Consider the following 23,576-nt stretch of genomic DNA (forward strand, 5'->3'; position numbering starts at 1 on the left):
TATAATTATCACCTCCCTTTGAATTACTTCACCTACAATTTTTTCATTTGTATAATTGTGGCTAGTACCTCCAATACAATGTCAATTAATAGTGGCAATAGTAGGCATCAATTGTCTTGTTCCTGATTGTAGCTATAATACATACTTGTGTTTCTCTACTAACTATGATGTAGCTGAGTTGAACATATCTGATCATGTTATAGAAATAACTACTGATTATTTTATTACTTTTTTAAAATTAAGAAGGGATGTTCAATGTTATCAAATGCCTTTTCTGTATATATGGAAATAATCCTATGAACTGTAAGATTACTTTCTTTAAGATATGCTCACATTTTAAAAACTTCAGAGCTATTTTATTCACATAATCCAAAATTAAAAGAATATGGGGGAATGAATAGGCAGAGCACAGAGGATTTTTAGGGCAGTGAAACTATTCTGTATGATACTATAATGGTAGATACATGTCATGGTAAATTTGTCCAAACCCATAGAATGTGCAACACCAAGAGTGAACCCTAATATAAACTACGGATTTTGGAAGATTATGATGTGTCAATGTAGGTTCATTAATTATAACAAACGTACAATCTAGTGGAAGATGCCAGTGATGGGGAAGGCTATGCACGTTTGGGAGCAATGCATAGCCTTCATGGGAAAATCTCTGTACCTTCTCCTTAATTCTGCTGTCAACCACATATCACTCTAAAACAATTAAGTCTTAATTTTAAAAAGTACAAGCTTCAGAGATTTATTCCATTTTATCATTTGTCTTTTGACTTTATGATTTCTTTTGTCACACCAAAATCTTTGTTTCTTATTTCTAGTCATATGATAATGTATAGTATTCAATTTCCTAATATGAAGTCAATCTTACACTCCTAAAATAAATCCACTTGCTGTAATTCTTTTGACATACAATATATAATTCTCTTGACATACAATAATTTTGGTTTTGACATTAATATATAATAAGAGTATGGAAGCTTCCCTTCTTTGTATAGTCTCTGCAATAGTTTAAATGGCATTGGCAATCTCTTCTTTAGTGGTTTGATAGAATTCCTTTTGACACTGTCTGGGCCAGGTGTTTTTGTGGAGCTAGCTCTCTGACAATTTTTCTATTTCATCTATGAAAATTGTTGTAATTAGATTTTCTCTCTCTGCTTTTACTGGTTGGTTTTGAAGTTATTTTTCTTCTTTTAAACCAGTGTCTCAACTCATTACTTTTCATTTTCCTTTTTACTGATATAATTATTTAATGCTAATCACTTTTATTTTTAAATAATGTGAATGTATTACCTATTCAAAAAAATACATTTTAAAAATGAAGAGAAGCCAAATCAATACTAACATTAAATTCTGACTAGAAGAACATGGTATGTGCTAATGTAAACTGACCTCAACAATCAAATATTGAAATTTCTCTTTTATTTAGAACTTACCATGAAGGGAATCCAATTTAGCTTTAATTAGCATTCTTAACCTTCCTACTTCTTGCCTTTTCAGTTCATCAAGTTTTGTCCTGACATGGTGACTTACTAAATCCAGCTCCTTGCTTAGCCTCCCACTCTGTTGACAAAATAATAAGTTAGTTTTATCTATTACATTGCATTTTTAGAACAGATACCACATATTAAAAATAGGGCTATAATAGTGATAGCTATTTTTGACTAATTTAGATAAATTTGGTATTACAAAAGCATTTCTTTCAGAAGATAATGCTTTCAGTTTGAAACTCTAAAATTAAGATGTCCAAAAGCCATAAAATTTAGAAAAGCGTAATTAAGGCACAAAGGAGAAACCCAAACAGTAACTTGAATTGTAAAATGGTGCGGCCATGTTGGAAAACAATTTGGCAGTTCCTCAAAAAGATAAACACAGAACTACTATTTGACCCAGCAATTCCGTTTCTAGGTATATACCTAAAGAATTGAAACATGTTCACATAAAAACTTGTACATGAATATTCATAGCAGCATTATTCATATTAGCCAAAAAGGTTGAAATAACCCAAGTGTCCATCAACTGGTGAACTGATAAAATATGAAATATCCATACAATGGAATATTACTCAACCATAAAACGTAATGAATGTACTAATACATGCTATAACATGATGAAACTTGAAAAATATTTTTTCATTCATTATTCTAAGTCAAAGAAACCAGATGCAAAAGGCTACCATATATTATATGATTCCATTCATATGAAATGTCCAGAAGAGGCAAATCTATAGAGACAGAAAGTAGATTTTTGGCTGCCTGGGGCTGAGTAGAGGGGGAAATAGAGAATGACTGCTTAATGGGTACAGGGTTCTTTTGGGGACAAATCAAATTGTTCTAAAATTAGATAGTGGTGATGGTTACATGTCTGAATATACTAAAAAACACTGAATTTTTGCTTTAATGGGGCAAATTTTATGGTATGTTAATTATATTTCAATCAAGTATTGTTTTAAAGTAACTTGGACTTCTTAAGCTTTAGTCATCCCATATATCAGTAACTTTTCAAAATTCATCTGTTTTTAGGTTGTCTCCTTTGATAACATTTTTCATGGATCAGTAATTAGATACATGCTCCAAAATTTAAGAAATAAATGCCGTGTTTCCCCAAAAATAAGACCTAGCTGGAGCATCAGCTCTAACGCGTCTTTTGGAGCAAAAATTAATATAAGACCCCGTCTTATTTTACCATACTATAAGACCAGGTCTTACATAATAATATAATATAATATAATATAATATAATATAATATAATATAATATAATATAATATAATATAGACTGGGTCTTATATTAATTTTTGCTCCAAAAGTCACATTAGATCTGATGGTCCGGCTAGGTCTTATTTTTGGGGAAACACGGTAGCTAGTGGTTTACTTTCTCTTGTTCATATCTCTTGGAATCACAAACTGCAAGTCTCACTAGCAATCAGGCAGACAAACCTTCTGGGACTGAGTCAATGGGACTGCTGAGGAAGGCAAGGAAAATAAACCCACAAGGAAGACCAGGAAAGAATGTTTGGAGAGGGAGAACTACCCTGTTTCCCTGAAAATAAGACCTAGCCAGACCATCAGCTCTAATGCGTCTTTTGGAGCAAAAATTAATATAAGACTTGGCCTTATTTTACTATAATATAAGACCGGGTATTTACCTGGTCTTATATTAATTTTTGCTCCAAAAGATGCACTAGAGCTGATGGTTCGGCTAGGTCTTATTTTTGGGGGAACACGGTAGGAGAATATGCTGTTTAGAAGCAAAAATAAAAGCAGTATATTTCAAGGAGAGAATGGTCAGTGTTAAATAAAACAATGGTTCTCAAAGTGCAGTCCCCAAGTCAACATTTCTGTGTCAAATAGGAAGTTCAGAAATACAGGCCCTAGACCTACTGAATCAGAGAAAGTCTGGAGGTGGGGCCCAGAAATCTGTGTTTTAACAAGCCCTAAAATCTGAGAACTCTTGAGATAAAATAATAGAGTTCAGTAAGAAGAGGAATAAAAAGTGTTCACTGAATTTGACAATTTAGAAGTCACTGACATCCTTCACAAAAGTACATTCAGTGAAGTGGTGCAGGCAAAGCCATAATCTTTCAGCTAGCAATGTTTGGGAAGTTAAAAGAGATGTAGTATGATTCCTCTTGCAACATGCCTGGGGTAAAAGCCAAGGTCAAATTCTAACTTTTTTTTTCCAGGTTTTCTTGAGACAAGAGTCTTTGCTAGGCTACCGTGTTTTCCCAAAAATAAGACCTAGCCGGACAATCAGCTCTAATTCATCTTTTGGAACCGAAAATTAATATAAGACCGGATATAATATAAAATATAATATAATATAATATAATATAATATAATATAATATAATATAATACCGGGTCTTATATTAATTTTTGCTCCAAAAGATGCATTAGAGGTGATTGTTCAGCTAGGTCTTATTTTCGGGGAACTGGTATATGTAATAATTCTGCTTACTTGGATTTTATTGCCTATTTTTACTCATTTCTTTTTCATTGAATAACTGTTTAACTTACTTGATTTTATCTCTCCCCGTGCCCCAACAAGGCATAGGAATTGACTGTGAAAGGAAGACAGTTATAAAGGTATTCCCTATACAAACCAGGAAGCTTGTTGTCTTCTTTTCCCTGATTATCTCTCTATAGTACCTCCCATTATCCACATTTTATGTTACCCCCACATAATACTCTGAATCCTAATTTAGGCAGGTAAGAGATACTGAAAGGTCTTCATTAAATACCATTTACCCCAGGAAATTAGTTCCATCCCAGGAAATGAGATCAAATGAATTCTTCAAAGGAAACATAAGCTTATTGTCAAGACAATTCAGGGGAACTACTGGCATAACGCTGTTACCTTTTCCCCAGAACAGTTCACAGCCTCCAAGAGGAGAGCTGTGCATTAAAAGCCTCCCACATCGAGCTGTGGCTTTGATAATTGCCACAACTTGAAGCGGGTGACTCTTTCAAAGTGGTCCGCTCCAGGGACAGACTATAATAAGAAGGCTGTTTGACCCAGAAAGGTTCCTTCAAATAAAGTTCTCTAATTCTGATTCTAAAAACGGGTGAGACAATATTTTTAGGAAAGTTAAAAACAAACAAAGTAACATAAGCAAAACTATCTTGAAAGGTGTAACTGTGAGTTTAAAATTTTAAAAAATAAGTAAATCATTGGAATTTTTTTTACTGCTGACTCGAAGATAAACCCAACTAAACTGACTCATTGCCCTTCAAGGATGAACTTCAAAAGAATCTCTCAAGTCAGAACTTTACAACTCTCTCTCTTTATTATGAGTACTAAGGAGATGTCTAGAGTTAGGATATTTCATAGGGTTTTAGGACAGAGGCAAATAGTTAAACCTTCCTATTGATAAAAGATATGGCCCATTACCTCTTTTATTACCATGTTTCCCCGAATATAAGATCCAGCCAGACAGTCAGCTCTAATGCGTCTTTTGGAGCAAAAATTAATATAAGACCAGTCTTATTTTAATATAAGACCCAGTCTTTATAATATAATATAATGTAATATAATACCAGGTATAATATAATGTAATGTAGTATAATATAATATAATATAATATAATATAATATAATATAATACGGGGTCTTATATAAGACCGGGTCTTACATTAATTTTTGCTCCAAAAGACACATTAGAGCTGATTGTCCGGCTAGGTCTTATTTTCGGGGAAACAAGATAATCTGGACCTGATTAAAACACCAGAACGTAACCTATTCTAAACTTTTATATAGCTTTCTGCTGTCCTCACATCATGATCAAAGCCCCTTAACATGATGTACTAGGCCCTGTCATCTAGCCCACGACTCTTTCCAACCTCATCTTTTAGCCAATCTTGGGCTCCATTTCCCGGTATAGGTTCCAGCAAGAGTTACTACTTCAGTTTCCCATATATCTCTTATCTCTGTAACCTTGTATCTTGGCCTAAAACACCTCCCAATCTCTTTCCTTTTCTCAGTCACAGCTTTACATTCTGGCATAAGTTCTACCAAGAATGACTTCCCACCTTCCCCTACTGCTTCATACTGAATTATGTGTCTATCCTCTGTACATTCAAAATATATTATATATTCAAATATACCTTATATACCCTTTTTCTGGATATTATTCTCCCTTGAATGTTCTTTAAGGGCTGGAGGTAACTCTCAATTTTTTTTTTTTTTTTTTTTTAAGGAGGGCACAGCTCACAGTGGCCCCTGTCGGGATCGAACTGGCAACCTTGGTGTTATTAGCACCACGCTCTAACCAACTGAGCTAACTGGCCACCCTGAATGTCATTTTTGTATCCCCAGTACTTAGCTCAGTGTCTGGCATGCTCAAATGTTTGTTAAATAATTATTTAATTACATTTACCTTTATCTCTTCTATGTCTGCTTTCTGGAGCTTTTCTCTGAAATGATTATCTGTTTCCAGCACATCAATCACTTGCTTGAGATATTCATCATAATAAAGTCCAGTGTCCTTCAAATTAAGAAACAAACAATAATGCTTCTGAAAGTTTTTTCTTCCCTGCATCTAAAGATCTCAATTCTAATGAAAGAAAGAAAAAAAAAAGAAAAGAAATGTCTAACAAAATGGCATTGAGACATATCTAGTTTGATAGTTTGGACAAAGTTAAAAAGTTCAAATGAATAGTTTCAGAAATCATGTTTCAGTGATCAAACCAAAATCACGTTTTACTGTAACATAAAGGTAGAGTTTCTATATGGCTTAGACAATGAAGACTTTATTAATATTAGTCGGTTTTACTCCATTGTTACCTGTCTCTCCTCATTGCTATCTGTCTCTCCTTTGAATATAATACAATGTTTTCTTGGCTGGTTAGCTCTAAACTGGATATGTATTACGATTAATTCTTCTATGCACTAATACACTAATTGCATTAAGTAAACGTTGTCTAATGTTAAACAATATATGCTTATCCAATTTTTTTTCACTGCTATATCACAAATAGCTTCTAAATGTCCAGTTTTATAGCTAATAAACATTAGCAATAATTTAGTTACAATTCTTCCCACAAGGTTATCATTATCATTTCACTTACTGGTGGTTCTATCTTTGCACTGTCCACAGGTTGAGTATTTTTTACTTTTGTCTTGTCTATATCTATAGGTACAGCTTCAAGAGCAGTAAGTAGACATGTAACCAAGAGAAAACAATATTGTAGTAGGATGGTCCTCCACCTCATCTGAAATAAAGGTATAATTATAGTAAGGTCTTGAAAAGAAATTTTCAAACTATATATACGTGCATCCCCAAGCCACATTAATAATATATTCAATTTCAGGAAGTTTAATATAACAAAAGAATTCTAGGAAAGGGCTTAAAAATATAACAAAAAACCATTTGAAATAGGTCACTAAAGAAAATCAGGGGAGAAATGCTTTTCAGCTAAAATTTAAAAGACAAACAAAATTTTAAAGTTTATGTACGTATTATAAGAAAACATTCAGTTCATTATAAAAGCTTCAAATAAAGATGGTAATGAGGGACTCAAAATTTTAAAAAATAAATAGCCCAAGTTTAAGAAAGGGAGAACTAAGGGAAAACTACATATTTTTTTCCATTAAAATATTAGAGAGCGAAAACTATTTCTGGATAGGATATTTAATTAGCTTCAACCTAACTTTGAAAATAAGGTGCTCTATGAACATAAGTTGATTAAAAGAGACAAATAACTAAGCTACAAATATTCTCTTAACCTTTTAGACATTATTTTAATCATAGCCAACAGTCATTTGCTAAAATTCTTTTTGGTCAATAATTTTTCAAATAGGCTAACAAAATATCAAGCAGGATATAACAGGCTTGAAACAAACGAGGAGTAACTATTGCTGGTCCCACAATATGATTCAAATTTTGGTTATTCAGTTTCCACTCCATAAGGACCTTAGTAACTCCAGAGAATCTACTGCAAGAGTTAAAATGAATACAAACCTCATATCTAATTGACTTTATACACATAGACTCATGTTAGAGTTCAAGTCAAGAATAATTCTCTGACCATCAATCTGAGACATGCATTATTTAACTCAGAGTCTCCCAAACTTAGCTGGCCATGGATTTTTAAATTTTTTTTAATCCACAGAACACAATTTGGGAGAGTACATTGCCTTATTTACACCACAACCCTAGGTTGTATATAAGATAGTAACTCATTTTACAGATGAAGAAACCTTTTTTTTTTTTTTTTTTTTTTTTAAGATTTTATTGGGGCAGGGGAACAGGACTTTATTGGGGAACAGTGTGTACTTCCAGGACTTTTTTTTTCCAAGTCAGGTTGTTGTCCTTTCAATCTTAGTTGTGGAGGGTGCCGTTCAGCTTCAAGTTGTTGTCCTTTCAGCCTTAGTTGTGGAGGGCGCAGCTCAACTCCAGGTCCAGTTGCCGTTGCTAGTTGCAGGGGGCACAGCCCACCATCCCTTGCGGGACTCGAGGAGTTGAACTGGCAACCTTGTGGTTGAGAGCCCACTGGCCCATGTGGGAATCGAAACGGCAGCCTTAGGCGTTAGGAGCACGAAGCTCCAACCGCCTGAGCCACCGGGCCGGCACTAAGAAACTTTTAATTAAAATAATTTACTCACAGAGCATTTTCTTGCATTAACAAAATCATCAGAACTTACATTTTAATGCTATAGAAATACTACGTCAAGTTTTTAACATCTTTCTTGAGATATAATTCACATAAAATTCACCCATTTACGGCATAGGATTTATCTATTCTCTAAAGATGCTCCTCAAAGTTTAGTTCTCAAACCTGAAGGATCAAAATACCTGAGAGCTTGTCCAAAATGCAAATTCTGAGGCCGCACCCACGATCTCTTGAATCAGAATGTCTGGGGTGGGGCCCAGGGATCTGTTTTAATAAACTTTCCAGGTAAGTCTTACTTATGTATGCTCAAGTCCAAGATTCACTCTTCTCTAGGTCACTAGTATCTCAATTGTTATCTAGTAAATGTTTTTCATGATGAAATGTGTAGATGTTGACTCACTGAAGCTAAATAGGTTTTCATTTTTACAAGACTTGCAGAATTTGTGATTGACTATTATGCATTAAGAATCCCTAAAGAAAGATGGTTTGTTTCTCCACAGGATGTCTTCCCACCATGAATCATCTCCTCTTCCCACAATTATTTTTTTATAACAGAAATGTATTTCTCATTCCTGTTTCATGCCCATTGCAGGTATATATTTTGTTTTTTTGTTTTTCTGAGATATAACTCACATGCCATAAAATTTACCCTTTTAAATTGCACAATTCAGTGTTTTTAAGTATATTCACAAGGTTATACAATTATTACCACTATTTAATTTTAGAACATTTTCATCACTCTAAAAAGTAACCCCATATCCATTAGCAGTCACTCTGCACTCCCCCATTCTCCCCACCCCTTGTAACCATTAACTTACTTTCAGCATCTATACTTTCGCCTGTTCTGCACATGTCATATAAATGGAAGCATTTATATGTGACAATATGTGACCTTTTGTATCTGGCTTTCACTTAGCATTGTTTTCAAGGTTCAACCACAGTTGCTACATGAATCAGTATCTCATTCTTACTTACAGCTGAATAAACATTCCATTGTACAGATATACCACATTTATCAATTCATCAACTGACGGACATTTTGAGTTGTTTCTACTTTTTTGGCTCATATGAATAATGCTACTATGAACATTTGGGTTCAACTTACTGTGTTAACATGTTTCCAATTCTTTTGGTTACATACCTAGGAGTAGAATTGCTGGGTGAATTTGGTAAGTCCATGTTTAATTTTCTAGGAACTGCCACACTGTTTTCCACAGTGGCTGTGTCATTTTACATTCCCACCAGCAATATGTGAGGGTTCCAATTTCTCCACATTCTCAATGTTATTATCTATGATAGCCAACCTACTGGGTGTAAAGTCGTATGTCACTGTGATTTTGATTTGCATGTCATTAGTTAATGAAGCTGAGCATCTTTTCACATTAACCTTTTTTTAAAAAATAATTTAAAAGTATCATTGAGTTAGTTGTTTTCTAAAAACCTCTGAATTGAAACTTTTTTTTTTTTTTAAAACATTGCAAGTCCCATGTGTCATTGCAAACAGACTGGCCAAATGACCATTAAAAAGGATAATAGTTTTAAGTGTAGTCATGGCTGAAAAACCCAAATTATATAACTTAACTGCTCCAATCAAGTTTGACGTCTTCTACACACACTTCTGGAACTTAATTTCATCTCCATGATTCCTAACATTGTACACATATAGTTAGAAAACAATTGTTAACATGTTTGAATAGTCTATGATACACACGCAGAGAGTCAGCTCAGTGACGTACCTCTGTAACTTCACTTTTCAGACCTCATCAGGAACTGTGACTATCCCTTGATGGGGGCCACCCAGAGCTTAAAAGAATCTTTCCACTGTCTCTATTCCTAATGCTGTACTCCTAAAACAACAAACAAACAAACAAAACAATTTGGTAGAAATGCCTAAAATTATCATCCCTAAATTTTTATTTGGAACTCAATAAAGCATAGAAACATAAAAAAAAAAAAAAGAATCTTTCACGTAGACTCCCCCCTCCACCCTCATTATCTCCAGTGTCCCTTAGGCTCCCCTCCTCCCACCATACAACACACATATATTAATTTATTGTTATGCAATTAATGAACAGTTCTGTCTCAGCAATTGGCAGCTATGTCATATTTTAAAATACACTTTTTAATAGGGTCTATCTTTACTTCAATACACAATAGAAGCCTGAGATTAATAAAAGTAAATTCTGGTTAAATCCAGCCTTGGAAGTGGAATTGCTTTATTAATTTGTCATTTCATTCTCTCACTCTTCAGCTAAGTCTACCATAAATAAGAAGGCAAGTCAAGAGAGGAATATGTTGGTACATATGAATATGTGTGTGTGTGTGTGTCCAGAAAGCATCTCAAAGTGCCAATATGACAAAAAGTCTCTGGACATCTACTCTAAAACACTGACTGAATTTATGGGTCATTAACTTACTATGAATAGCAATAGAAACCATCTATTGAGTGTTTACTATGTACAAAGCAGCGTGTTAAACCTTTTTAAAATATTAACCAATTTAGGGGCGGCCAGTTGGCTCAGTTGGTCAGAGCGCAGTGCTCATAACACCAAGGTCGCCGGTTCAATTTCCACATGGGCCAGTGAGCTGCGCCCTCCACACCTAGATTGAAAACAACGACTTGACTTGGAGCTGATGGCTCCTGGAAAAACACACTGTTCCCCAATAAAAATTAAAATAAAAAAACATTAACCAATTTAACTCTTAATTCTGTGAAATATATATTATTATCCCCAATTTAAAGTACAGGAAACCAAGACTTAAAAACTTGATCTGGACCACAAAGGAGTAAATTGTAAAGCCAGAGTTGGGACCTGAGAATGATGGACTCCAAAGCATCCATCTGCTTTTAAGCAGTGATTCTCAAAGTGTGGTCCTTGGGCCAGCAGCAGCTTCACCTGGGAATGCAAGAAATGCACATTCTCAAGGCTTACTCCAGACCTTCTAAATCTGAAAATCTTTGAGAGGGGTTGGGGAGAAGCCTTATAGGTGATTCTGATTGAAAACATACTGCCTCCCTTTGCTCTTTTAATCATGAAACTCCTGTATACAATGACAGAATAAGAGAATGCTTATCTGAACAGCAAATTTAAATCCTCAAGGAAAAGAAAAACGGGTGATATACCTAAGAATGAAACCAGAAGCCAAATGAGTCTGGGGCTTGTGCTGCCTGCGACGCTCAGCCAATAGATCGACACAGGAGTTGGGTCCTAGAATAATCGTTTATTATCAAAGCACAGGTGGTTGAGAAGGCAGTAGGTTAACACCCCCCAAAACCGCTTTAACATTCTCAGACCGGCTTGGGGTTTTTAAGGGAAAATATGGGCGTTCCTCCAGATGCTACGTGACGGTTCCAGGGATCGGCATGGAGCCTTCCCTGTGGCCACGTGATTCTATGGTGGAGTCAGCAACCCAGGAACAGGGATGAGATTAGCTGAGATTAGCCTGGTAGACCACTGAGATTGTGATCAATAAGCCTAAGGATATTAATCAGAGTTTCAGGGTAATTTTCTAAAACAGGGAACTGGGTGGGACAGGGGACATTCCGAGCTTAAGCCACAGGGGGATGATCTAATAGTTAAGCTATGGGTAGGTCAAGGACAGGTGAGACCAGGGACGTGGAGAGGCTTTTACAATAGAGGTACCAACCAGGCCCTGCTTCAAGAAGAGTAAGGCAAAATGCAATTTAGGTACTCGAAGTCCAGCTGCACCACTCACGTGCTGTGTGATCACAGGTCAATTAACTTCCCCTTCTTGTTTTCTCATTTCTTAAAATAATGAAATTTTTTTTAAAGGGAATTCAACTAGACTTCAGTAATCTTTAAGCTCTTAAATTCTATTACCAGTTTATTCTTCTGAATAAAGTATATGTCTTTTCTGTTACATGATCGGAAACACAAATAAAATCTGTTGTATTCACACCAATGGTATGAAATTAAGTTACACGAGTTCTAAATGTCTTTAAACTAAATATTGCTTGTTCAGCCATCTTACAATTACATTGGTAAAGCAAGTAGAAGATCTGGGTGCTGGGATACAAAGAATACAAAAAATCAACTACCAAAGAAAGTTCCTATCTGGATACAAAATAAAAGGTAAAAAAAGGTAAAGCCAGGAACATTTCACACTTTGGATCCAGGGTGTGAGATGCTGTGACCTCTAATCCAACTTAGATCTTGATTCTGTGAAAGGAAAAAGTTCCTCTTTGATTTTAGGTTTAGAGATTATCAGACTTGCATTTCATTCAAGCTAGATTTGTTTTTTTTTTGTTTTTTCGTGTTTTTTTTTAGATTTGTTTTTAACCTCTGCAGAAAGGAGGTAATGAACTGTGACTGCCATTTCAAAACCAAACCAGGTTCACTTTTTGACAAAACCAGTTTCACTTTACAGGAAAAAAGACTGGAGGTTCCAGGAGACACTTGTTTGTTTTAAAATCCAACACAACAGAACTGATTAAAAATAAATACAACCAGATGTAAAGGAACACATATTATATGATTCTGTTTATATCAAATGTCCAGAATAAGCAAAGCCATGGAGAAAGAAAGTGGATTAATGGTTGCTTAGGACTGTTGGTGAGGGAAAGGGGGAATGAATGAGAAATAACTCCTAATGGTTATGGTGTTCCTTTTGGGGGTAATGAAAATCTTCTAAAATTAGATAGTAGCGACAGGTGTACAATCTTGTGAATATACTAGGAACCCCTAAATTGTACTCTTTAAAGGGGTAAATTTTATATGTGAATCATTTTTCAATTTTTTTAGAAGTAATGAAAAATAAGGCAAAAATTCTGACCTTATAAAATAAAATGTGAACATTAAAAAAAAAACATACAATTTACAAACCATCATTAACCTATAGAAGTATAGAACTAGCTATGCTCTGTAACTTTTCATAATTATCCAATTTTTATTTTCTTAATGATTTTTGTCTGCTTGTACTATCATTACTAGAAAGGTTAAAATCTTGCAGTATGATTTTTGATTTATCTGTTTTTCCTTAAAATGCTGTCAATTTTTGTTTAAACATTTTGAGCCTATAGTATTAAGTGTATATAAATTTAAGATTTTCTGGCTTCCTGGTGGATTTAATCTTTTATCACATTTGAGTGACCTTTAAGCCCCAATTTGCCTTAAGGCCTATTTTGATAGTACTATCGCTAAACCAGTTTTTCTTTTGATTAGTGTGTGGATACACAAACACACACACCTTTTTTATCCAGCCTAACAATCTCTGTCTTCTAACTGGCATATTTTCTCTGTTCATATTTGATCAAATTACTGATAATGTATTTAGTTCCAAGATGCACAATTCCTCAGTTTAACATCTCAGAAATCAGAGTGTTTTTCAGTTTGTGGAATATTAAAGTTGTGGTTGAACAACTGGCAATAGAAACAAAATCTTTACTGCCTACACAGCACGAAATGTATCACTGCTATTCTACTGGCATAACTTCAGGTTGAGTTTTTGCATTGTTGGTACTTCACAAATTTAGTTTAATCACCGTTTTAAAATGTCTTCAAAGGATTAACTTATGATTTGGCATTGAGATGAAAAGTTATTTTGTAAACATAAAAATCTAGCACCTGACATGTGTGAAGCAAATATTTTATATTAAAGGAGTAACAGCAACTTTACATTTTCTTGGTTAGGAACAACTACGTAAGTGCTTTACCTGCTTTTAGACAGGAAGAGATCCACAAGCAGACAAAGCTGTGTTACATTCTGTTACTGAGATACAAGATACCCATGGGCAGCCAAACCCTGCAGATGAAGGCAGTAGAAACTGACAATGCCTCCAATTAATAAAAAAAGTACATGAAATATAAGGCTAATTTGATGGATTCATGCATCGTTAAGGCAAATGTCAATTTGTCAGAAACTTCCTATTAACACTGAACAGAAGTTGCGTAACTTCCTCGTAATTTGAGGAAAAAACAAAGCTGAGTTTAATCGATAGGAAATGATGAGAAAATCCTGAGGTTTTTTTGTACATAACTCAAAATGATATGTGAATGCTAAAGATGCTCGAGATTGATATCCTGAGAATAAGGTAGGAAATAGCACATCACTATAACACTATTATAAATGCCTATGGCCAAAAGTTACTGACATTAAATTTTAAACTACAAAATAATTTCCCAAAATTGTTACTGTATGTATAAAAAGGAGAGGGGTGGCAGGAAACAGATGATGGCTGAGCTAAAGGAAGGCTGGCTAACTCTGAATGTCCAAGAGCCCTTCCTAACCTGCCAAGTTCTTGATGTCTTCTGAGGCCATGTATCTGAATATTTAAAGAATCAGTTGCCTAAAAAGTAACAACTTTATGTTATTCCTGATGCCTTCTCTAGACAACTGGAAAACCTCAGTGTTTCAGTCAACACACCATTGAAGGAGAGGTTGAGAAAAGAAGATGATCTTAAAATTGTCCATTGTCATCTTTTGAAAAGCACTAGCATCAAAGCTTGCAAAATGAGTGTCAGAGGCTTGGAAGAAAATTTCAGGCAAATGGGCTTCAAGAAATTTCCAGAAGAAAATCACCCTCACTCTCCATGGTAGAGAAAAATTTTCTTTGAGGAAAACACATTGACAAGTCTGAATCAAGAACGTGTTTAAAAAGAATGAGACTATGAATGTGATAGTCTTAGAAACACCTTAATGAATTTATTTAATTTATAATTCCTTTATACATGCACAGAAGTGATGTGAGAAAAATCTGTATGTCTAAATGAATCCAAAAAAGCACTTTCATTAAACATAAAATGAAATTGTAAATGATAAAGCATAGTGTCATAGTTTGATTGGCAGTAGCTTTTATATACAGTATGTAATGATGTCTCAATGTCAGTGAAGTCTTAGAGTCAATGAAATACCATATCTTGAGTTTTAAATGTACCATCTTCTTTTAGGCTTTCTATTATCCTGCCTCTTTAATATTTACTTCCTCTCCTTTTCTGCCTTTTTTTGTCTTGTTTTTGATTGATGGAGAATTTTTAAAATACTTTTTCCCCTCTACTAGTTTCTAATCTTTTAGTGTTTGTTCTAGAAATAATTAGGACAATTAACTTACTTAAGTCTAAAGTTAAGTGCAACATTTACTCTACTTCTTAATAAGGCCTCAGTAAATGTTAACTGTTACCATAAAATAAATGGAAAATATGCTAGCATATTAGGTAAAAAAGTGATGACGTAAAAATCTCTTTAAACACCAAGATGATGTCAAATGGACATAATCCCTACCCTCATAGGACTTTCAATCTAGTGTGGAAGGCAGCCTATTAATCGAACAGTTGCAATTTTTTTAAAAAGCTGCTTACAAAACAATGCACAGTATGATCCTTTTTCTGTTAATTAAAAGATCTTTAAAGGCATTTCAATGGTATTCAGCAAACAGACATTTTCAGTCAGGTGCCTTGCAATGCTAAATGTCTCTTAAAAATAAACTAGGCTGTTTTTATACTCATAAGTCTCCTAATTATTTTGTTTATTAGGGGTCAATGGTTCTAGATTGAAAAAAAGAAAAAGGAAATCGAAGCACTGGAAGCAAAAGAATTACTGTACCTTGTCCCTAAGTGATACAAGTAAAAATTCAAAACCTTGCAAAAATACAAATATACTTTGTAGAAATAAAATCTTCAATAGCTCCATATCTTCCTTCTAATAGCGCTAAAAGATTGACTGAATCTCCAGATCCCTCCCCCACTCCAATTTCACTCCCTGAATTTCCATTTCCTTTTCTTGAAACTTTATCTCAGATCACTTTCTTCACAGATGTAGTGGCAAATGAACCATTTCACATGACAAGTATAGGGTATTCACATAATATTACAAAGAAAAGTCTGGAATGAAATAAAATATTGGTATACTTAAGTAAGTTAAGCCAGAGCTAGTAGTTAATTAAGAGGAAATTTCAAGACAGGTAACAGTTAAGTGGTTAAAAAAAACCACAACAACTTGTAACTAACAAGAAAGGCAAAAGTATACCTCATATAACCATATTGAACTTAACTGTATCCTGAGATGGATTACACTTTTAAACATAAATTTACTTCTTATGATTTACTTATGTGATACCCTTGGGATAACTTACCTGTCTTTTTAGTGCCTTGTATAAAGCAAGTGGCTCAAAAACTGTTAGCTTTTTTAATACATCCATAAATTGCACAACAAACATCTATAGCATTTATGGGTAATTAAAAAAAAACCACAATAAATACCCAATCAAGACATAAAGGCTTCTATAATGAATTCTGGGATAAAAGGTAAAAAAGACACCAAAAAAAAAATGTATTAGATAAAAGTTGTTTCCTCCCATAGACAAGGTCAGACTTAAAGCTCCGCCATGGCAAAGTCTGAAGCTTCTATTAAGTGGTTATCAGAGCACACAATTCTCAGAGATGAAAGAGAAAAAGATCCATACAGTGGCAGGGACTTCTATTTGCCTGCCAATATCCAAATTTTGACTTCCTCCTCAGTAACAAAAGCTCAGTTTTATTCAGGGTAGCCATGCATCCAGCTACGTTTTCCTGCTTCCCTGGTATAGCCTGAGCTGTGGTTCATGATATCTCCCTAAAAGGAGACGATACATCCTTCTTTGTTTTTGCCTTGCTGCCTGAAATTTGCCTGTGATGGTTAGAGCTCTGTCAGCTATCTTGAACTATGAGGATCGGCCACATCTTAGGGATAGCAGATCAGAGAACAGGAAAAAGCTTAGGTTCTTGACGACTTTATAAAGCTACTATATACCTAACCTAGACCACTTACTTCAAGAATTATTTCACATGAAAAAATAAATATTGTGTGTTTAAGCCATCATTAAGTCTGTATTTCTTTCTTTCTTTTTTTTTTTTTTGCTTTCTTAACTGATCACTTACCTTCAGATAGGTGAAAAATTTTATCTCCTTTTTATAGATGAGGCAACTGAGATCCAGAGAGATAAGATGACTTGCACAATATCAAATTAGTGAAGAGGTGGGTCTTGGCTCCGAGCTCAATGCTTTTTCATTGACTCTTACTTAACAGGGTCTTGGCTCCAAGCTCAATGCTTTTTCAGTGCCTCTTAACAGGTTCTAAATGTAAAAAAAAAAAAAAGAAAGAAATAAAACACATTAAACATAAACATAAATTGGGGGCAGCCAGATGGCTCAGTTGGTTAGAGCTCATGCTCTTAACAACAAGGTTGCGGGTTCAATTCCTGCATGGGATGGTGGGCTGTGCCCTCTGCAACTAGACTTAAAAGGGCGACAGGACTTGGAGCTGAGTTGTGCCCTCCACAATTAGATTGAAGGACAATGTCTTGGAGCTGATGGGCCCTGGAGAAACACACTGTTACCCAATACAAAATTAAAAAAAATATATATATATATGTGTGTGTGTGTGTGTGTGTGTGTGTGTATATATATACACAAACATAAATTTAGCCTTACTACAGTGGTAATGGCACATGATAGTGTATGCATTTGTCACATTCTGTGAAAAAAGTATCAAGTTTTTATGATGTGGAAGAAGACTAAATTATATATTCCAATGGTGAGGGGAGAAAGATATATTAAATAAAGAGAATCAAAGACCAGAATAAGCAAGATATTGATTTGGTGTGCCCAGGTTTTACCGTATTGCTCCCCTTTTAAATAAATAAGAATTCCAACTAAAAGCTTACTTTGCTCAGCAATAAGACTTCAAGAAATAGTGTTAAGTTTCTCATTAACTCCTCAATTGGAATCTTTCTTTACCCTTAACCACCACTTTTAAAAATTAACCTTGTCCCTAGTCTCAGTCACAGAAATCAGTAATAAAGCAAAACGTCTCAAATTCTTTTTTTGAAATCCCACTACCTACTTGTAAAATACAAGGCAGTGAGCTCATGTACAAACTCACAGGTGAACAGAATCAATTATTTCTATGCAATCCGTAAGAAAATAAGCAAACAACATATCTTCAAATTCTAAGAACATATATATTTTTCGTTTTATGGTATATTTATTATAAAATCATATAAGCAGGAGAGTGATCATATGCATGTTATATATGGGAAAGGCATCTGACCTTTATTAACACAGCCTGGGCAAAAATAAACAAACAGATGAATCCTAACCACTTCCGTTTACTAGAAAGCTACTTGCCTCTCTGAGTCTCAATTTTACCATCTATGAAATTGAATTAATACTTCTTCACAAATTTTTGATTGGTTGAAACTAAGAATGAATACAATGTGAGTAGCACAGTGCATGGCAATAATAAATGCTAGATAAATATTAATGCTACTCCTGTCTTGAAAATGAAATAGCTATATATTAAAATAATAAAAATCTGCTCTGTAAACACCCCAAGTTGTTGAACTTAAAAAGCAATACACCAGCTTGACACATAACCTTTAAATGTCATTTTTTGAAGGGCCACTTTAGAGCTCTCCTCTAAGTATTGCCACAATCAACATCCTGGTGCAGCCAATGAAAAGAATATGAGTAGTATATCCAACAAAAGAGGAACATGATTTCTTCCTCCTAGGCATTAAAACAGACCTTTAGCAAGGGGCCCAGGTTTCTTCCTCCAAAGCACTGCCCTGAGCCAGAAAATCTGGGTTGTTTCTTCTTACTGTCAGGGTCATAATTCTAATAATGAAAAGGAGTGGGGTGGAGGAAAAGAAATAGCTACTGAGTTTCTCGGTGGCAGCTGTGACAAGGACAACTGGCAACCTAATGTTCAATTCCATTTTTTCCCTTTGAAAATTAGAGTCAGTGAGAAAGTGGGGTTCAAAACAATATAGTTGTATGACCAGCTGAGCTGGAGTTCAACCCTTCCCTCTACCAGGACATTAGTATCAAGGCTAGTGTCTCTGATGCTCATATCCATAGAAAAGTACATGAGTCAAGGACACCATCACATGGTCTTTTTTCCCCCTGAACAATCAGCTACAGTATCCTTGATAATAGGTTTATGAAAAGCAGATACTGTTGTTTATCTGTATCACTCAATAAAAAAATTTATTAAATTACAATGTCTTCATTATTTACACATACAATACATCAAAAAGCTCTGCCAAAAATAGAAGCATGCAACTGCTTTCTCAATCAGAGAATTCTGGGACCAGAAATGATCTCAGAGATGGTTTGGTTCAGACTCTACTTTTATAAAAGTTTATAAAACACAGGAAAGTTAACTGACTTGGCCAAGATCATTTGGTAGAGCCAGAATTGAAATCTGGCCATCAAATTCTAATGAAGTATACTTTTCACCATATCATTTTTAAAATTTAGATTGCAAATCATTAAACTGATTGAGCTTTTTCCTTTTCCTAATAAATTATTTGAAATTGTTAGGAGCCTGTTTTTTAAAGTCTATTATCCAACTGCATGTATTTAACATAAAAATAACAAATTTCCCCTTACCAGACCATCAATTATTTAGAAAAAGTTAATCAAAAGCTAAAACCATTCCCCCTAAGATTAGAAAAAGTTAATCATCTATCATGCCAAATATAGTCAACTCAATTACTCACAATGCTTAAAAGATTATCCCCTTTAAGGATTATTTTCAATACATTTTAAAATCCTACACGATTCTTCCAGCTACCTGATACTTACAAAGGTATTTTGCACACCTAGGTCATCTAAATGGTCCTTAGAAAGTGGAAAGCAATATAAATATTATTCTAAATAACACAAAATTGGTTTGGTACATCTATAGAGATGTACACAACATATCTCAAAACAAAAGGATACCGCTATTAATCATCTTACTGATACTCTGTCTATATTAGGGCCCATAATCAACAACTAGTGTTTTGAAAGTTACCCTCATTGCCTTAATTGTGCATTTTATATTAACTGGTCTTTACAGACCACAAACCAACTGGGAAAAACCATGCTGAAAGGGTATATACAAAATGTGTGATATGAACAATAAGAACAATAAGTATCTCAGGAGATCAGAGAAATGTAAACATAATAGGACCTGGCCCTTGTAAGATGAATAAAATTAGGATACCGTGTTTCCCTCAAAAGAAGACCTAGCAGGACCATCAGCTCTAATGCATCTTTTAGATCAAAAATTAACATAAGACCCAGTCTTACAGTAAAATAAGACCAGGTCTAATATAATATAACATAACATAATATAACATAACATAACATAATATAATATAATCCCGGGTCTTATATAATATAAGACTGGATCTTATATAATATAAGACCGGGTCTTATATTAATTTTTGCTCCAAAAGACGCATTAGAGCTGATGGTCCGACTAGGTCTTATTTTCGGGGAAACATAGTAGATGCTGAAGAACAGCATGAGCAAACACAAAGAGACAGAAATGAATTTTTCACTCATGCTAGAAAGTCGGACCAGATCATAGAGAGTCTAAAGACCAAGATGAGAAATAAAAGTTGCTGTCTTCCCTCAAATAACAAGTGATATTATTTGAGATTTCATTTCTAATTCTAAACGTCCATGTTTGTTTGTTTAAATTCTTGACCCTATTAATTGAGGGATGTTTGTTGAAACATTTGTTGAACTTGTTCAAGTTCTATAAAACAAGAACTCACACTCAGCTTAAATCAGGACGAATTCTAGGACAATTTCTATTAGTGAGAGGCAAGATACATGCTAGAATCTGGAATATTGCCTGACTCTAATTATTTAATAGAATTCACCAAGAAAGGCCTTTAAAAAAACAAATAATTTAAATAGGTTGTTGTAAAAAAAAACAAAACAAAAAGCCATAGGTATTCTGATCTAAATCTATTATACCACTAGTCATATATTACTTTTAAAGAATTCCTTAAAGCAACTGTCTCATTAATTCTTTCAATTCTTATAGGTAAAGTCCACAATACCCTTCAGACAAAATCGACTATCAGAAACATTTGCGTTTAAATTTGCTCTCTCTCCACCTTTTCTAAAACAAGATAATATATCGATTGGTGTTCATATTCATCCACGGATTTAATAGCCTTAATTGTGTAAAATGTACATTATCCGATTTAGGAGTTTACTGGATAGCACCAGCCACAACAATAACCCCATCTGCTAATTGAGATCCCACTTGGCAGGTGTAAAAGGGAAGTGCCATCTTTCGCATACTCCGAAACAGAAAGAGCTCAGCTCACAACCAATGATTTGTCACTTAAGGGAAAACAATACCATAACTGATTCGAACTTTTTCCTCTAAGTGTCAGGGGTTGCCGGCCTAACAGAACAAGCAGAAGAGCAGGATTCACCAGCCTAGCTTTGCTCGGCGGCGCGAGGGGTGGTAAGCATCTGCCCGGAATTGGTGGGTGTACCTTCCTCATCAGTTGGCACCTCCCTCGCGCATCGACCTGCCAAAGCCAGGCTGGAACCCCGCCCCGCTCTCGATCCTGCACCCACCCCCGCCTGCTCCCCGCCAAAAGCCTGCCACTTTCACTGACCCCAAAGAAAGCTTGGGTGCCCTGCAGCGAGTGGAGCGGAGAAAGGCACCCGCGCTTCAGGCTCGAGCTGGAAGCCTCCTCCCACCCATGCCCGCCCACTGTGAGGCCCCCGCCATCCTCACTGCCGGGGCAGGGCAGACGAAGACCTGAGTCTTCTCTCAGGACCTGCCTCAGCCTCCCGCCGTACTGATCCGCACCCACCTCGAGGTCACCGGCCTCATTTAGTCCGTCTCCGCGAGCGAGGCTCCGCCAGCTGAATGTCTGCGGCTCACAGACTTGTCTTTCCTGCCCGCTGCCGGCGGCTTTGCTCTGCACCTCTACTCAAAGCGCGCTCCCGCCTCCTCGCTGCTATGGCGACAGCCCCGCCCCCCCCCGAAGCTAATGATTGGTCCGACTGGGATCTCGGAAGGCGCTGATTGGTGGGGGCGGAGACGAGACTGCGCCGGCGGGCTGGGAGGCGGGTGGTACCAAGAGCCAACGCTGAGGAGGCAGGGGGAGCCTGAGCCAAGAGGGACGTGGCGCTCTGCGACGCGGGCGAGGAAGCCGCGCCCCATCCTTCTTTAGCTTTCCTGGAGAAGCCTGTGGAGCTGGATTTGGGCGGGTGAGGTGCTGTTCCGCGACCTGGGCCCAGATATCACTTCCCCCGTTGGCCGCTGGCCAGCGCCGGCAACGCCCAGACGTCAGAGACAGGCTGTCAGGCCCATTTTCGTCCCTAGGCCTCGCTTGGATCAACACCCCCGGCCCTCCTCCATGGCTAGACTCCTACTCGTATTTGCAACTTCACCCCCGTCATGCTGAGCGCTTGGCCACTGTGGCTTGTCTAGTTTTCACTCGACCGTCTCTCACACCCACATACAGACATATCTTTTATCTCTACACCCACCCCTCATAGACCTGAGACATCTACTCCACAGCCCTTACTTCAAAGATGGGGAAACTGAGGCTCAACGATATCTGTGGCTCGAGGGTTAGAGAAGCTCTCGCAGCCCCCAGGCTGGTTTCGAAGCTTAATTAAGTCTGCTAAATAATAGCACCCCTCTCTGATCGTCAGTTTTCTCCCTTGTGAAAAAGGGTATCATCTACCTCACAGTTGTTAGCAAAGATTAGATGAGATAACATTCCAGAAAACCAGTACAGAACCTGCTGCATATGTTAGTAATGGTAGCTTTTTATCACGAGATAATAGAGGGTAGTAGCTTAGTGCACCAATTTGGAGCTAAACTGCCTGTGTTGCAAAATCGGGACTCTGCTTATCGCAAAACAACTCCATGACTAGGGGCAAGTTACTTAAGCGCTCTGTACCTCAGTTTCCTTGTCTGTAAAATGGAGATAATAATACTACCCTCCTCCTTACTGTTAGCCATGCTCACCGTTAGTGGTTGAGCTAGGACAATAATTCAGTTCTCTAGATTCCAAGACCAGCCTTCTTTATCCTTACATACTTCTCACTTACAAAACACGTATCCATTTTCTTTAAATCAAAATCTAAAACTTTCTCCATCATGTAAGTCCTGGAATGTTGTGGCTCTGTCTCCCCTGAAGGCTTGCTAGTGGAGACAAATGTAAGGATAATAATATTCAGTTCTCACGGACGGATTGAAGAGTAAAAGCAGTAGAGAAAGAAACGACATTCAAAAGGTTATGGTTCAGGAGCAGTAAATTTCAATTTGAAAAACATGAGAATTATTACTTGATTATTGGTTATGTAGCATTAATAACCAATGTTAGTGTAAGATCAGGAGATACTACCATATCCCAACACTGGAAAACACTAAAGTGAATAATACATTAAAGGCAGGAACTATCTTCCACATTTTATTACCTGTTATCTACCACAAAGCCAAATACACAGTGCCTGATCAGGCACGAAAGTTTGGGATAGACCCTCTAATAGATTATTATCTGATAATAAGCTATCTCAAGTATTTATAGTAATCCAGTGGAGATGAAGAATGGAAACTGAAGAGATTGGATTAGTCCAACAATACAAGGAAAGGAAAAGGCTAGCTTGGTGAGCACTACTTGGTGACTACGATACCGGCATTATCCTCA

At 36.1% G+C, this 23,576-nt stretch overlaps 1 protein-coding gene across 4 annotated transcripts in view; it reads right to left on the reverse strand.

Annotated features, from left to right (window-relative positions):
* NUCB2 (nucleobindin 2) overlaps positions 1-21,866 on the reverse strand; it is a 41,461-nt gene extending 19,595 nt beyond the window's left edge. For 2 of the 4 annotated variants that reach the window (XM_033121595.1, XM_033121596.1), the window contains exons 1-6: positions 21,726-21,866; positions 16,990-17,184; positions 9,853-9,963; positions 6,572-6,715; positions 5,881-5,988; positions 1,443-1,569 (exon numbers count right to left, since the gene is read on the reverse strand). In XM_033121595.1, the coding sequence (XP_032977486.1) occupies positions 1,443-1,569; positions 5,881-5,988; positions 6,572-6,715 (379 nt within the window). In that variant the 5' untranslated portion in view covers positions 9,853-9,963; positions 16,990-17,184; positions 21,726-21,866. Of the gene's footprint in view, positions 1-1,442; positions 1,570-5,880; positions 6,058-6,571; positions 6,716-9,852; positions 9,964-16,989; positions 17,185-21,725 lie in introns of those variants that run through there. The other 2 variants (XM_033121597.1, XM_033121598.1) reach the window with 2 other exon arrangements.
* Positions 21,867-23,576: the final 1,710 nt, after the last annotated feature.

This window comes from Rhinolophus ferrumequinum, chromosome 11 (genome assembly GCF_004115265.2).
Source record: "Rhinolophus ferrumequinum isolate MPI-CBG mRhiFer1 chromosome 11, mRhiFer1_v1.p, whole genome shotgun sequence".
Taxonomy (NCBI): Eukaryota; Metazoa; Chordata; class Mammalia; order Chiroptera; family Rhinolophidae; genus Rhinolophus; species Rhinolophus ferrumequinum.